Genomic DNA, 15,538 nt, shown 5'->3' on the forward strand with positions numbered 1-15,538 from the left:
TAAAATAATGTGCAGGAACATCTCAGCAACCCCTATAAAAGGGGGTCCTATCACGTTTGAGGCTCCTGTATGCTCCTGCACCACCCCGTTACTGTGTCTCTAGCTGCTGCAAATCAGTACTTTACGTTAGTTAATACGAGGGGCGTAACCTGGCCTGGTGCTGTAGCCCTGAACATTTTTTCTTTAGCCCACAAATAATTCTCCGCTTCTCCAGCGGTTTGTCACCATGTTACTGAACGTCAGTAAAAGAAGACGCCGGTGTTGTAATTTTATATCTGCAGTGAATGGAGGCGAGACCAATCAGACAGCGTTTACAGGAAAATACGTGGAAACACTCACGTCTTATTGGCTGACGGTCTCTCAATTCTGCCAAACCCTAGCTCCCTCGGTCAGTTAGTGTGAGGGGGAAAATATACCCTGATTTCTACTTTATTTATTTATTTATTTATTTATTTTTACCAGTCAAGAGATTGAAACTGAAACACACCTGAAGTACCATGAAATGGTTTTGGACCTAGACCTGGACGTTCTCGCTGTGGTTGCTGGGACTACGGATGCTGCGATGGCCTCGGGACTGCAATCACCACATACAGTTCTGCACTCAGATCTCCTTTAGTGAACATTCTATTTAGCAGTACATTCAAAAAGCTTTGTGATGGAGAAGAATCTGGGCTCAGCCCCGTATGATTGACAGCCTGGATAACGCCCCTGATTAATACGTTAGTTAATACATTAGTTAATATTAATTAAAGATGGACAGTTTGTTTCCTCACTGAGGTTTGATTTCCTATTTGTAAAACACAAATATGGATGAAGCTGTAAAAAAAAAAAAACCCAAACACTTTATGTTCTGTTAGATATGTTTTGACTATTAAATGTACATTGTATAATTATGTCTGTAGGTCCTGTGAAATATTTTTGTTAAATGTTTATATTACACAGGGGGAAGAGGCACAGTTTTTAGCTCCTTTTCTTTATTCGTTCTTACGATTGTTTTCAATAAAGAAACATGACGTGGTACTGCGAGTTTCAGGCTTTTGTTTGTTCTCGTTTTTTTTTTTTCTGGCCCTGAAATTAACTCCGCCCCTTGCTGGAAGTGATGCTGTATTCGAGTGGCAGTTCACAGGTATGAATGAATGCCAGTGTGTTATAGAATTAACAGTGAATCTGTCTTTGTAGTGAAGTTAATATTTGTGTTTACTGCTGATGCTGTGAGCAGCCATGTTGATCTGACATCACTCCCTGAATAATATCGTTCACACCACGAGTTTATTTCTCTTATTAACTCCAAGAGAGAACTAAGGGAACAACGGATTACAGCTGCTATAACATAAGTGAGAACATTAAATATAACTCTAAATGGATAAAAAAACACACACATACACACATACACACTAACACACACACACACACACACACACACACACACACACATACACTAACACACACACACTGCACTGGTTCATTTTTTCAGTTTACAGAAAACACAGACATGCTGGAAAATGGTGGACATTTTATTGAAAATGTGGAAGATTAAATGCTCAGAGTCAGAGTTAGGAAGTGAGAGATTGAGGTTTTAACTCTTTCAGCTTTTCTCCTCTCTGTGTTAATCCAGAGCATCCTGCAGTCTGAGGAGGAAACCAGAGAAGAAACAGCATGAGTGAGATATACACAAAGTAAATAATCAAATCCTTTATTGTGTGTGTGTGTGTGTGTGTGTGTGTGTGTGTGTGTGTGTGTGTGTGTGTGTGTGTGTTTGTGTGTATGTGTGTATATCTGTGTGTATGTGTGTATGTGTGTATGTGTGTATGTGTGTGTGTGTATGTGTGTGTATCTGTGTGTATGTGTATATATGTGTGTGTGTGTGTTTATGTGTGTGTATGTGTATATATGTGTGTGTATGTGGATATGTGTGTGTATGTGGGTATGTGTGTATATGTGTGTTTGTGTGTATGTGTGTATGTGTATATATGTGTGTGTGTGTGTGTTTATGTGTGTGTTTGTGTGTGTGTGTGTCCTCACTTTAAATCTTCTCCATCCAGCAGGGTTTTGTAGGTGGCGATTTCTGCCTCGAGTTTCATCTTCATGTTGAGTAGAGTCTGGTACTCCTGCCCCTGCTCTGTGATCTTTGCCCTGAGCTGCCCCAGTTCCGCCTCCAGCTGCATGATGATGCTGTTACATTTCTCCATCTCAACGTTGAAGCGGAGCTCAGTGTTCCTCAACGTGTCCTCCAGTGATGCTTTCTAATGGACAATAAACAGTGGGTATTATTATTATTATTATTATTATTATTATTATTATTATTATTACCATTATTATTATTGTAGTTAATTGTTTAACATAATTTTAAATTAGTATTTTCTATTTTAATTTGTATTAAATGTAATTTTAACATTTAGTCACTGTTCTCTAATTTAGCCAGCTCACGATTACTGTTTAATTTTAATTAATTATTTACTTTAAGGTTACTTCATTATCAACTCTTTAATTCTGTATTCTTAGAATTTCTGTTTTTATTTTAATTTTCTCTATTTACTGATTCATTCCTTACGCTGTTTTTAGTCACTTTCATTCCTTTGTAAAGCACTTTGAGGATAATAATAATAATAATAATAATAATAATAATAATAATAATAATAATAATAATAGTAGTAGTAGTAGTAGTAGTAGTAATAATAATAATAATAATAATAATAATAATAATAATAATAATAGTAATAATAATAGTTGAACGCTTGTACAGGAGGTTTTTACATTTTTTAATTTAAATTCAGAAATGTTGAGTTTGTAAATATTGGCACCCTCTGCTGCCAGTGAGGTGAATTACAGTTGAAACGCTGACCCCACCCATTCCGCTGAAACGATGTATGACTCGTGAGTTCCGTTTAAGTAAATACAGACCGCTTAGTTCCAGTTGGGGGCGGAGCTAATTTCAGGGCCAGAAAAAAAACCCCAAGCCTGAAACTTACAAACAAACTAAAATGTAACACATGGAAATAAGAACTTCTCAGAAATGAAAGTTAGAAAGAGGATGCAGCTGGAAATTGTTCTGTAGTGAGGATCGCTTTTGTAACATTGTGTACTTGTGCCCATCTTTTTTAATTTATTAATTAATTTATTTATTTCTACACTTTTAAAATAAGTTAATTCTTATGTAAAACGCCTATAATTTGGGTATGGGTGGAATCTCTCCCACTCTTCTCAAAGCAAATCTACGTCCATGTTTTGTTATATAATGTCTTTATATGATATGATTATTACAGGAAAACTGTCTAGAAACACTGAAATTTCACAAACCGCTGCTTTAACAGCAAGTAGCATTACCAGGCTTTGCTGCGATGCTAGCTCGATCTCTAGCGTCTGAATTTGTCTTCTCAGGTCGTTCGTCTCCATCTGAGCTCCCTGCAACGCTTCTGTGTTCTGCGACACTTGAGCCTGGACATCCGCTATCTACACACACACACACAAAATTAAATACACCTTTTTCCTCACAATTAAACACAAGCGGGTGAGAAGATTAGCTATTTCTCAGTTAGCTAAATGCTAACGAATGTCATCAGTAAGCCACCTGGTTTTCATGCCACATTTTGAGTTCTTCAGCGTTCTTCATCGCCAGTTTCTCATAATTAGCTCTCATTTCCTCCATGACCTGAGACAGGTCTTGTCCCTTCGGGGCATCTACGTCCACCTGAACGCCAGACTGCGTAATCTGACTACGCAGATCTGCGACTTCCTGTTGAAGAAAAAAAGACAGAACATGGTGTCTTTGGGGGGAAAAACCCCGGATAGATTCATTTTGAAATAAATTTCAGTGCATGACAAGGGCGTGGCTTTTACCATCGCAGAGTCTGAGTCTAAATTCATTAGTAAAGATTTATCTGTACATTAAATGAATCCTGTGAGAATCGGCTGTCATCAGAAATTTGCATGAACTGGAATAAACGTAGCTGGATTTTGTTTAATTTTATACAAATGAAGTCATAAAAAAGGTACAAATACTAAACCCCGCCCATAACCTAAACACCTAACCTAACCCCGCCCCTAACCTCAATCTTACCCCTTGTACTTTTTTTCCGAAGTCATGAGTATTGTTGTGTGTGAGTGTAAAGAGATTACTAATTTATAAACTTGGTTTCACCAACAAAAAGATTAAACAATTATTAAAGAAATTATTTTTATATATATATATATATATATATATATATATATATATATATATATATATATATATATATTTTAATCTGTTAATCGAAATGTAAAACATCCAATTTATTCCTGATTTAATCCTGAATTTAGTTTTCTGTAAACTCGCACTAATTTTATTCTTGCTACGTCTTTACTTTTAACATATTCGAGCGCTGACACTGGAGACTCCTTCCATAAATATTAAATAAATAAGAATACCAAGGATAACCACCAGGTGAAGGTTTTAACGAGCTCTACACTGTGTTTAGTCTAGTCTTGCCCGTGCGTGATCAGGTATAACTCACATCATCATGGTTCTTCTTGAGGAACAGAAGCTCCTCTTTCAAGGCCTCCAGCTCGCTCTCGAGGTTCATGCGATTGACGTTAGTGTCGTCGATGACTTTCTTCAAGCCTGCGATATCCGCCTCCACAGACTGCCTGATGGACAGCTCGTTCTCGTACCTGCAGCACAGCAGAACTCTTCAGGATGGCGTGTACTTAACATCACGTATTTAGATACCTGTCTGTAACGATCAGCGACTCACTTGACTCTGAAATCGTCTGCAGCCAGACGAGCGTTGTCGATGTGCAGAACATAACGGCCGTTCTCCATCGTGGCATCGAATATCTGAGGAACAAGCAGGAGGCAAATTTCCCCAAACATTAACCATTCATATCAGATCTCTGATGTATAGGAAAATCATCTGTAATCTGATCTGGTCATCTAATCTGGAACCTGACATCCAAACCGTTTTTAATATTTCAGGTCCTGACACATCACGTTGTGAGATCAGACTGATCTAATAACGCAGTAAGCTTCTTGTTCTTATCAGACTGACGTTAGATTCCTCAAACTACCCCATGTTTTTTCCACAGAAAATTTCTTACTCTAAAAGAGTCCTGCTGTGTAAGTGTTTGAATCAAATTCACACTTTTATCAGGTTTCGTTAATAATTAGGACGACGTGATGGCAGTTACGACCTCAACGCACTGACGGAAGTGGAATCCTAGTCAGCGTTTAATTCTTTAAAAAGCCGATTCGTTTTCATTAACGTGGTGTGAGAGCGATACGATGCGCTTTTCGATGTGGAAAATCCCAACATTTTGGGCGTCGTAGTTCATGTTTTTTTCACCAGTCAGACTGTATTTCACTCTGGAGCATGATTTCTTCCTGAGGCCTGGACGGTATCATTTGTTTTACTGGTAAATGTGTGGTTTATGTTTTTGCGGTTTGTTGGAAATGTTGGAAAATCTGGTGAGGTCGGAAGACAGGGGTCGCAGTTACACAATTCCCTTTATTGAAATATTGGAGAGAGAGAGGGAGAGAAAACATTTAAAAATTCTGCTAGTTTATGATGTCATAATCGTCCATTACATCATCGGACCAATCAGAAGCTTCGCTTCACCTCCTACACTCCATGGAACTGCTCTATACAGTACATTTGAAAGCGAATGGAAACATGTTTAAAACGATTGGTGATTCAGGTGTCAATCTTTCGTGTGCATTTTTAGACAAAAAAGTGTTCCACAAAGGCTAGCTTTTTTCTGAAATGTAGGATTCTACACAGAACTTTTCTGGGTTCTGGACTCGATGTTTGTGTCTCGCTGAGGAACTTTCACCGTTTACATCGTGTTTAAACCATAACCTCCAGTGAACCAGAGCACAAGTCCTTCTTCACTTTTAAAACAGATAAGGGCGTGGCATGCGAGCGTGTGTGTGTGCGTGTGCGCGCGCGCGCGCGTGTGTGTGTGTGCGCCCGTGTGCGCGTGTGTGTGCGTGTGTGCGTGCGCACTGAACCGGATGTGCGATGAGCAGTATTTCCTTTTCATTTTTTCCAGGTGAAATATCCTGCTAGTCTCCTAAAGGAATCGCTGTCCTGCATTATTGTGACCCGATTATATGAAATAAATGTAAAAATGAAATCAGAGCTCGGTCACGTGATCTTTAAACCCTTTAAACAATTAATAATAATAATAATCTGTTGGTTAATTCAGTATCAGTGGAGCACAGTGAGCAGACTCCTGCAGATGGACGACCAAAAATTTGCTTTAAATATTTGCATCAGTTCCTCTTTGCATATTTGTCACCGTGTGTGTGTGTGTGTGTGTGTGTGTGTGGGGGGGGGGGGGGGGGGGGGCGCGTGATCACATCTGCTTTGCATTATGACTCTTAGTCATTCTTCCAGCTCGCGCAGCTGAAACTGCAGTAACGACCACAAACATTTTATTTGTTTTTCCTCCATCTCCATGGTTACAGAGGTTTAAACCCGTACAAAATAACAGGAAGTGTGGAAAAAAAATCTTCCCTGTAGTTCATGTAATGGATAGAAAGAAGAGGGAAGTAAGAAAGTGTGTGCCACTCCCTCCATTGAGATGGATTTATTTATTTATTTATTTATTTATTTATTTCTGAGTTTAACAGAGTTCTCTAAACCATTTTAAAGTTTAAACACAGAAACGAGTGACTTTCCTGCTGGAATAAAGATTTCTGCAACTTAAAGCCAGTTTTATTTATATAATACACTATGATCATCAGCAGCCAAGTGGGTTTTAAACAAAAGAAATAATAAAAGTGTGAAATTGTTAAAAACATGCCACTGAATTTAGTGTTTTATTTTATCGTCAGTTTTTATCATTTTATTTCCCCTTATGATTGAACGGAAAACTAAGACTTACAAAATATCTTATAATATCGATACATTTACGCATATTTTCTGTAAAATGCCAAATAAAAAGCCTTGTTTGTGATTTTTGCAGATCTGATGGTGATGTTCTCACCTTTCTTCTCAGATCGTCCAGGATGGCATTGTACTTGCTGTAGTCGCGGGCATCAGGTCCAGCTTTCTCCATGGCCTGTCTGATCTTCTGCTCCAGCTTGCTGTTTTCTTTCTCCAGCCTGCGCACCGTCTCCAGGTACGACGCCAGACGATCGTTCAGGTTCTGCATCTGACCCTTCTCGTCTCCCATGACGTGTCCAGAGCCGAAGCCCGCTCCGCTTCCAGCTCCTGCACCGAGGCCTGAACTCACTTTAAAGGCGGTGGAGGAGGAGATGGACGAGCCGGGCGGTGCAGAACGCAGGCTGCCGTAGGCCGAGGCCGAGGAGATCCGGCTGCCAGTGCCTCCTGCTCCTCCATAGATGCTGGTGGCGCGGTACGACACGGGTGCGGAGCGGGTGAAGTGTGAGTAAGAAGAGCGGACGCTCATGGTGATGGAGAGATGGAGATGACGGAGTAGTGAAATAAAACAGAAACGTACTCTGGAGCTGTGAAGGACTCGAGAGATGTGCAGATGGAAATGCAAGGCTTTTATACTGAACACACACACACACACACACACCTCCTCTCCTGTTCCTGACCAACAGTCACTGACCAGCTACAACCCTTCCCACGTGGCCATTTTTTTCCCCTACAGTCTCTGCCCAGAAGTTTTTATCCCCCGCCCCCCTACTCAGATGTCCTCCCTCTCTCCATCTCTCCCTCCCCCCCCTCCCTCCCTCTCTCTCTCTCCCTCTCTCCCTCTCTCTCCCCTCTCCCTCCCTCCCTCTCTCCCTCCCTCTCTCTCTCTCTCTCCCTCCCTCCCTCTCTCCCTCCCTCTCTCTCTCTCTCTCTCTCCCTCTCTCTCTCCCTCTCTCTCTCTCTCTCCCTCTCTCCCTTTCTCTCTCCTCTCTCTCTCTCTCTCTCTCTCTCTCTCTCTCTCTCACACACACACACACACACATATACACACACATACACACGTACGCGCACAAGGGGTGTGTCGTGACGTCTCTCTCTAACTCTTTTCATTTCACACACATGCAAACATCCAGACACTACAGCCTTCTCAGCTCTAGTGCTTTCTCGTAAAGACAGAAACTTATGCATTCATATCTGTGAACAAATCTCAACATGCGAACACTTTATTTTAAGGACACAAATAAGATGTTATTTGTTTAATAAAGCTCAAATGAGACTTTTATGAAAGGTTTATTCTCTCTGTATTCATAAACGCCTGCATTACCACAGAACTGGAAACTGCACAGCTGTCACGGTAGTAATAATGTGCAATAAACACTTTATTATAGATTTAAGTGAAATATTGAGCATGATTTACTAAATTCACATCTTACTTCTCCATATTACTTCTAGTGTCAAGTTATTGCAGTTAAAGACCTAATAAAAGCTCATTAATACTTTAATACATACATGCATGCTCCGCGTTATAAAGTAGAATTTTAGTCATTGCTGATTATGAAAAAGATGTTTTCAGTGAGTCAGTTTGTGTCCCGTAATCTGTGATGTAGATAAATTCATGTGTTCTATAAACCAGTGAGCATGCATTAATAATCTAATCTTCTATAGCTGTTTTATATTTTAGTTGTATGTGTTTACTGTTTTATTCTGATTATGTTTGTACAGCACTTTGGTAAACACGTTTTTAAAATCGCTCTATAAATAAACTTTGACTTGGCTTGCCTTGAGCTAAAAAGTAATGCTAGCATGCTAGGGTTTTTTTTTTTTTTTTTTTTTTTTTTTTGCATTTTTATGTTGTTTTTTTTTTTTTTTTTAAATAAAATTGCAAACGTGATGATTTTTTTCCAAACATAATCACCTGCATAATATCATAGTCCATCATGAAACAATATATTTGCATAAGGTCCTGGTTTTGACTCTTTAGAGTGTAGATTATTACAGTTTTACACTTCTGACCGAGTTTTTATTTCCTGGTATTTCTGTGTAGAAGTGTTAAACAGTATTGAACACAACACATTTTGTATCAGACCACCCGGTTTGTAGGTGAGAAAAAATACTGGAACATGTGACTGACAGGTGTTTCCTGTTGCCCAGGTGTGTCCTGTTAGAATCTAACAATTAGATTGATTGTTTAAACAATAAATAGCTCTGAACATCTATTCTTGGTTTGAGCCTTCAGTTTCACCTGTGAAGACTGCATTTGTTGTTAAAAAGGATAAACCAACATGAAGACTGAAGAGCTGTCTATGGGAGAAAGAAGCTGAGAAAAGAGGGAAAATCAATCCGAGGCATTGCACAGACATTGGGCATAGCCAATACAACAATTTGGAATGTCCTGAAAAAGACAGAAACTAGTGATGTACTGAGGAACAGACACGGAACGGGTCAGCTGAGGAAAACAACAGCAGATGATGACAGGATCATTGTGAGAGCTGTGAAGAAAAACCCAAAAAACAACAGTCAGAGACATCATCAACATCCTCCACAGGGCAGGGTGAAGGTATCACGTTTGAAGAAGACTTTGAGAGCAGAAATATCGAGGCCGTACAACAAGATCAAAACCGCTCATCAGCAGTAAGAATTAGAAATCCAGACTGGAATTCACAAAGACATACAGAGATGATCCAAAAAAATTCTGAAACCAAGATGAACCTCTACCAAAGTGATGGAAAGACCAAAGTGTGGAGAAAGAAAGGATCTGCTCATGATGCAGAACATACACGCTGATCTGTGAAACATGGTGGAGGTAGCGTCATGGCTTGGGCTCGCATGGCTGCTTCTGGAACGTTCTCACTAATCATTATTGATGATGAACTCATGATGGAGCAGCAGAATGAATTCAGAAGTTTACAGGATCATTTTGTCTGTAGATTTACAGAGAAACGCATCCGAATGAATCAGGAGGAACTTCATCAAGCAGCAAGACAACGATCCAAAACACACTTCCACCTCAACACAGGACTTCATCAGGGGGAAAGTGGAAGGTTTTAGACTGGACAAGTCAATCACCAGACCTTCACCCAACTGATCATCATCTCACCTCCTGAAGAGGAGACTGAAGGGAGAAACCCCCCGAAACACACAACTACTGAAAGAAGCTGCAGAAAAACCTGGAGAAGCTTCACAGAAGAAGAAACCAGCAGTTTGGTGTCCGTGAGTCGCAGGAGTGATGCAGTTATTACGAGTGACGGATATACAACCCAATATTAAGTGTTCTTTATTTTAATTTACTTCGACTATCTGTTCCTATACTTTTGCTCATCTAAAAATTGTGTTGCTGATACAAAAAGTTCTGTTTTATGTTGTTTAACACGTCTAGATGTAAACACCTGGAAATAAATAAAAGCTGAAATCGTAAACTCTCGTCTCAGATCCATCTTTTGATCTCAAACCCAAATGTCTTTGGTGTTCAGCACACACTAATGACCGGGCCTCGTGTTCCAGTAGTTTCGGAGGGGACTGTATATAGATTATTTATTTATTTTCTCCATGAGTCACCGGTCTCCTGCACAGCTGATGAACCCTGAGAAGGAAGCTTTAAACTGCAGTCACCTGAAGCTCGAACCTAAAGACTTAACATGGAGAATTAAAACTAATAAGATGTGAATTTATTAATTCACGCTCAGTAGTGTGTATAGCAGGTTTTTAATCATTATTACGAATGCAGTTATTAGTTATTTTTACGTAACAGATCACCAGTTCTGTAGCATTGAACATACACAACTGATTATCATGATACTTTACAGAAACCTGTTGCCGAGTCACTTCCCCTTTAACCAAAACTCGTCCGTGTTATCATGAGGCATCATGGTTACATTGTAACTGCCATCTTTAACGAACAGGGACAAAAAGGGAACAAGTGTTTAGTTTTTGTTTTACTGTGTATCCAAGTGCTGCATCTGACTCACACAGCTGTGTAAAATAACCAGATAGTCAGGAACGTTGTATACTGTGGTATTACTATGGTTAGAAATTCATATTTATAAAATATTACAGAGGAATTTCCCAAAATGATGATTATTGTTGGAATTTTTAAATATTTCTTTCTTGCTTCCTGCCCTTCCCTTTTTCTTACTTTTTAGTCTCTCTCCTTTTTTTTCTTACTTTCTCCTTTATTTTTAAATCTTTCCTCGCTTTCCCCATTTGCACCTTCCCCCTTTCTTTTTTTCTATTTACCTTCTTCTCATTTTCATTAATCATCCCTTCATCATTTATTCCTTTCTTTCTTTCTTTGCATATTTAGTTACAACCCCAATTCCAAAAAACAAAAGACGTATTAAGACGAGGTATTTGATGTTTTACGTAATGAACTGCATAGTTTTTTGAAGATAAATGTTTATTTTGAAAACGATGCACGCAACACGTTCCAAAAAAGTTGGGACAGGGGTAGTTTAGGACTAATAGTGATGTGAGAAGTTGAAATAAGAAGGTGATGTGAAACAGGCGAGGCGATCGTCTAATCATAGTATATAAGGAGCCTCCAGAAAAGGCCGAGTCCTTCAAGGGCAAGGACAGGTCGAGTCTCGCCAATCTACCAACAGATGCATCAGCGAATAATCCAACACTTTGAGAAGAAAATTCCCCAAAGACAAATCAGTAGGATTTTGGGCGTTTCACCTTCTACAGTGCACAATGTAATTAAAGATTCGAGGAATCCGGTCAAATCTCGGTGCGTAAAGGACAAGGCCGAAAACCACTTCTAAATGCGCGTGATCTCCGATCCCTCAGACGTCACTGTCTTAAAAACCCTCATGAGTCTGTAATGGAGGTCCTGACATGGGCTCGGGAATACTTTGGTAAACCTTTGTCAGTCGACACCATTCGCCGCTGCATCCACAGACGCAAGTTAAGACTTTACTATGCAAAGCAGAGGCTATACATCAACACTGTCCAGAAGCTCCGCCCACTTCTCTGGGCTTGGTCTCATCTGAGATGGACAGCAGCACAGTGGAATCATGTTTTGTGGTCTGATGAGTCGATGTTTCAAATAGTTTTTGGACAAAACAGCATCGTGTTTTCCTGGCCGAAGAGGAAAAGGACCGTCCGAGCTGTTATCAGCGTCAGGTCCAAAAGCCAGTGTCTCTCATGGTATGGAGGTGTGTCAGTGCACATGGCATATGTAACCTGCACATCTGTGAGGGCAGCATTAATGCAGAATGATATGTACACATTTTGGAGAAATATATGCTGCCATCATGAGCAGGACAACACCAAACCACATTTTGCCCAGATTACAAGCGCATGGTTGCGTAAGCAGAGAGTGTGGGTGTGAGCGTGGCCTACTGCAGTCCTGACCTGTTTCCCATTGTGTGGTGTATTATGAAGTGCAAAATAAGGCGACGAAGTCCTCATACAGTTGCACAGCTGAAGAAATGTGTAATGGATGACTGGAGGAAAATTCCGCTCGCTAAACTTAACCAACTGGAGTCTTCACTCAGCGTCCAAACGCTTCATAAGTGTTATTAAAAGAAAAGGTGATGATACACAGCGGTAAAGAGTCGACTGTCCCAACTGTTTTGGCGTGTGTTGCAGTCACCAGATTTGAAATGAGTGTATGTTTTCAAAAAAGTACAACAAATAAAGTTAACATTATGCTTACAAAGTAAAACAAATAATGTTAATAATGTGATTTCAGTATAGTACAGCGTGAACTCAAATTTCAAACGACTCGGTCTTTTTTGTTGTTGCATTTTTCATACTGTCCCAACTTTTTTGGAATTGGGGTTGTAGACAAATCCGCATGTGTATAAATAAATGTAAACCACTTAGGATACAATTTAAAATAAAACTGTATATAAACTCAATAAGAATAGTAAGTACTCGACTGGTGAAGATGAACTGGGATATGTACAGGTGTAAACGCGACCCTGTTTGATCCTAGCATCTTACCTTAAATGTTACTTGATCTAACTTCAAAGCCAGAGAGGATTGTGGGATTTTCCTAATTGTTTTGTATACGATTGTTGCCTTGTTGAGAACACCAGCTGTAGAAGCTCAACACAAGTTTCTCCAGGACTGATTAACGGGATATTTGAACCATGTGAATATTTTTACTGTTGAAAAGAACAATACATCAGTAGACAAAAGCATTACTTTATTTCTATTCAAACCTCCGCGTGAGCGACTCCACAGAACAGTCAACTGTGTAATAGCGCCGGAGGTGAAGGGAAATGTGAGGAGCCTACAAAGCATGTGTGTGAAAACTGAGCTGTAACTCTCTCTCTCTCCCCATGGTTTATAGGAAGACTTCAATCGAACAGATTTGCTGACCTTTACACATTTTACTGTTTTAATTGTTTTGAAGGGTGTCAATAATTATGTGGTACTCTTAAAAATAATGAGGAAAAAATGACTGTATAAAATAAACAGAACACACAATGATTCCAAAACTTCAGAGAGTTTTAAATCTTTAAACATTTAAAGATGTTCATGATGAATGACTCTTCTCACAAGGACTGATTTACAATCTCTCCCTCTCTTCCTTTTCTTTGTCTCTCTCCACTCTCCTTTTTCTTCCCTCTCTTCCTTTTCTTTCTTGGTCTCCCCTGGATTGTTCTCTTTTCCTTTGTTTATTTCTTTCTTTTTAAGGGGAACCCCTGAAACTTTTTTAATTAATTCTCCACCCCTTTCACATATATTTTTTTAACCTGGTTTCTTCACATACCTCTTCATTTATCCTTATTTTCTTTCTTTCCCTAATCATCCATCTTTCTTTTCATTCTTTTTGCCTTTTTCTTCTTTTCCCCCCTTTGTGGTGCCTTAAACTTTTTCTTTCTTTCTCTCTCTCTCTCTCTATCTCCTTTCTCTGCTTCCTCAGCATGCCTGAAGAAGACTGCAGTTGTCTGGGTCTCGTCCGGTGTAAATCCCGGTGTCCAGTGAGAGTGTTTATAAAGCGTTTCATGCTGGAATGTGCAACAAGGGAATTAGTTTTGGATTACTGACTCGTAACTGTCGTAGAACATACAATTACCAGAGAGTATTTACTCTTTTTTTACTTTAGTCTTTATTACAAACCATTGCCTGAAACAGAAAAGCAGTCAGAAATGAACAGGGGCCTTGTTTTACTCCAAGTTCATACCAGTCCATCCCACTGCCTGAGGAGCGATTCTCCACCATCACTAACCCTCAGAGGGAACAGAGAGGGGGATGAAATGGCGTGACAGTGAGTCATACCCCACAGCCAAGTTATGTGAGCCACCACACTGCCTTCTCACACGCAAACACACACACACGCACAAACACACACACATGCACACACACGAATTGGGAAGTGAGATTTTCAGTTATTTATTTATTAATACTTTTCTACCTCTTGAAATGAAAGACAGCGCTGGAACTTCCTCAACACGGCTGTTTTTGTTTAAACGAGGCCGACATTCGTTTCCTTGGCAGCTGTTTTCACTGAAACTTTTATGTTTTGTGGCTCGCTGTGTTTTTTTTTCTTTCCTGGAGCTCCACCCAGTTAGCCACAACACCACCAGCAGCATTGTCTACAATGCTAATGAAAGGCCTGAGAGAGAGAGCGCGAGAGAGAGAGCGAGAGAAAGAAAGCGAGAGAGAAAGAGAGCGAGAGAGAAAGAGAGCGAGAGAGTGAGTGAGAAAGAGAGCGAGAGAGAGAGAGAGCGAGAAAGAGAGAGAGAAAGAGAGTGAGAGAGAGTGAGAGAGAGAGAGAAAATGGTCACATTTTTAACAAAATGCTGCCTTTATGAAACGTTAAGGAAAAATGGAAGTGTTATTTGTACACTGATATTTGTGTTGAAATGTTCACATGAAAATAATTAAGTAGTGTAGCTGGGCCCTTTACAGATCATTTAAAAATTACCATTAAAAATAATTGATGTATTTTCTAAGTAATACACTCTGCATTAGTCCTGAATACTGAGTGACCGGGTCGAGATTATTTTCCTCTAGCAGCACGTCCCCAAGTGTTTTATTCCTCTTATACCACAAAAATTTGGCAAAAAATGTATTAATTAAAGAATGACACGTACTTTTTATCCATTTAATGTAATGTAATGCAGTGCCAGTGAAACAAGTCAGTTCCTGTTGTCGCTTACGTTATAGCAGCAATAAACAATATAGTCAATCCCTCACCAGCATCTCTCTTTCTTTCTCTCTCTCTTTCTCTCTCAAAGTTATTAATAAGACAGAAAATCTCAGTGTGTGGTGTTAGTGAGAAACAGTAAAGTGTAAACTCTGTACCGAAGATGTGGGAGAACTTAAAGTTCCAGCTTCACCTCTGACTGTTACACAGTGCTGACACTGGAGACTCCTTCCTTACGCGTTACATAAACATTTCTCCTTATAGAAAACACCACCATATCAACTATTACACATACTTTTAATGTGTTTATGTGACGCGTCTGTTGTACGAGTCCCTGTGAATGAGCTGTTACTATAGAAACAATAACGTATTAGAACAAGCGCATTAATATAAACCTGAGATTTACAGATGCGCTACTGTCAGAGCCACTATTATAGAAAATTTATCAACAGCAGCAGTTTTTCAGCAGAATTCAGCAGCAGTCTAATAGTAAATTCAATTTGGATTGGTGGGAGGGCAGTGTCATACTTGCTAAAGAATTCGGGTAAAAGTAAATTAGTTGCTCAATCAACCAATG

General features: G+C 39.6%; 1 protein-coding gene across 1 annotated transcript; it reads right to left on the reverse strand.

Annotated features, from left to right (window-relative positions):
• Window positions 1–1,493: 1,493 nt before the first annotated feature.
• Window positions 1,494–7,496, reverse strand: krt18b (keratin 18b). The gene is made up of 7 exons (XM_017480513.3): window positions 6,964–7,496; window positions 4,731–4,813; window positions 4,491–4,647; window positions 3,569–3,733; window positions 3,325–3,450; window positions 2,023–2,243; window positions 1,494–1,628 (listed from the first exon to the last, which is right to left on the reverse strand). Exons 1-7 carry the CDS (start codon window positions 7,387–7,389, stop codon window positions 1,607–1,609), a joined length of 1,200 nt encoding a protein of 399 aa, XP_017336002.1. The 5' UTR covers window positions 7,390–7,496; the 3' UTR covers window positions 1,494–1,606.
• Between the last annotated feature and the right edge of the window lie 8,042 nt (window positions 7,497–15,538).

The sequence above is a fragment of the Ictalurus punctatus genome, chromosome 11 (genome assembly GCF_001660625.3).
Source record: "Ictalurus punctatus breed USDA103 chromosome 11, Coco_2.0, whole genome shotgun sequence".
In the NCBI taxonomy this organism is placed as follows: domain Eukaryota; kingdom Metazoa; phylum Chordata; class Actinopteri; order Siluriformes; family Ictaluridae; genus Ictalurus; species Ictalurus punctatus.

Bases quoted from the DNA above. Each gene is read 5' to 3' on its own strand.
- krt18b (XM_017480513.3), bottom strand. From the start codon at position 7,389: ATGAGCGTCCGCTCTTCTTACTCACACTTCACCCGCTCCGCACCCGTG. The intron at 4,814-6,963 runs GTGAGAACATCA...CTTGTTCCTCAG, and splicing joins TGGACGATCTGAGAAGAAAG to ATATTCGATGCCACGATGGA. The intron at 2,244-3,324 runs GTAATGCTACTT...ATTGTCCATTAG, and splicing joins TAGCATCGCAGCAAAGCCTG to AAAGCATCACTGGAGGACAC.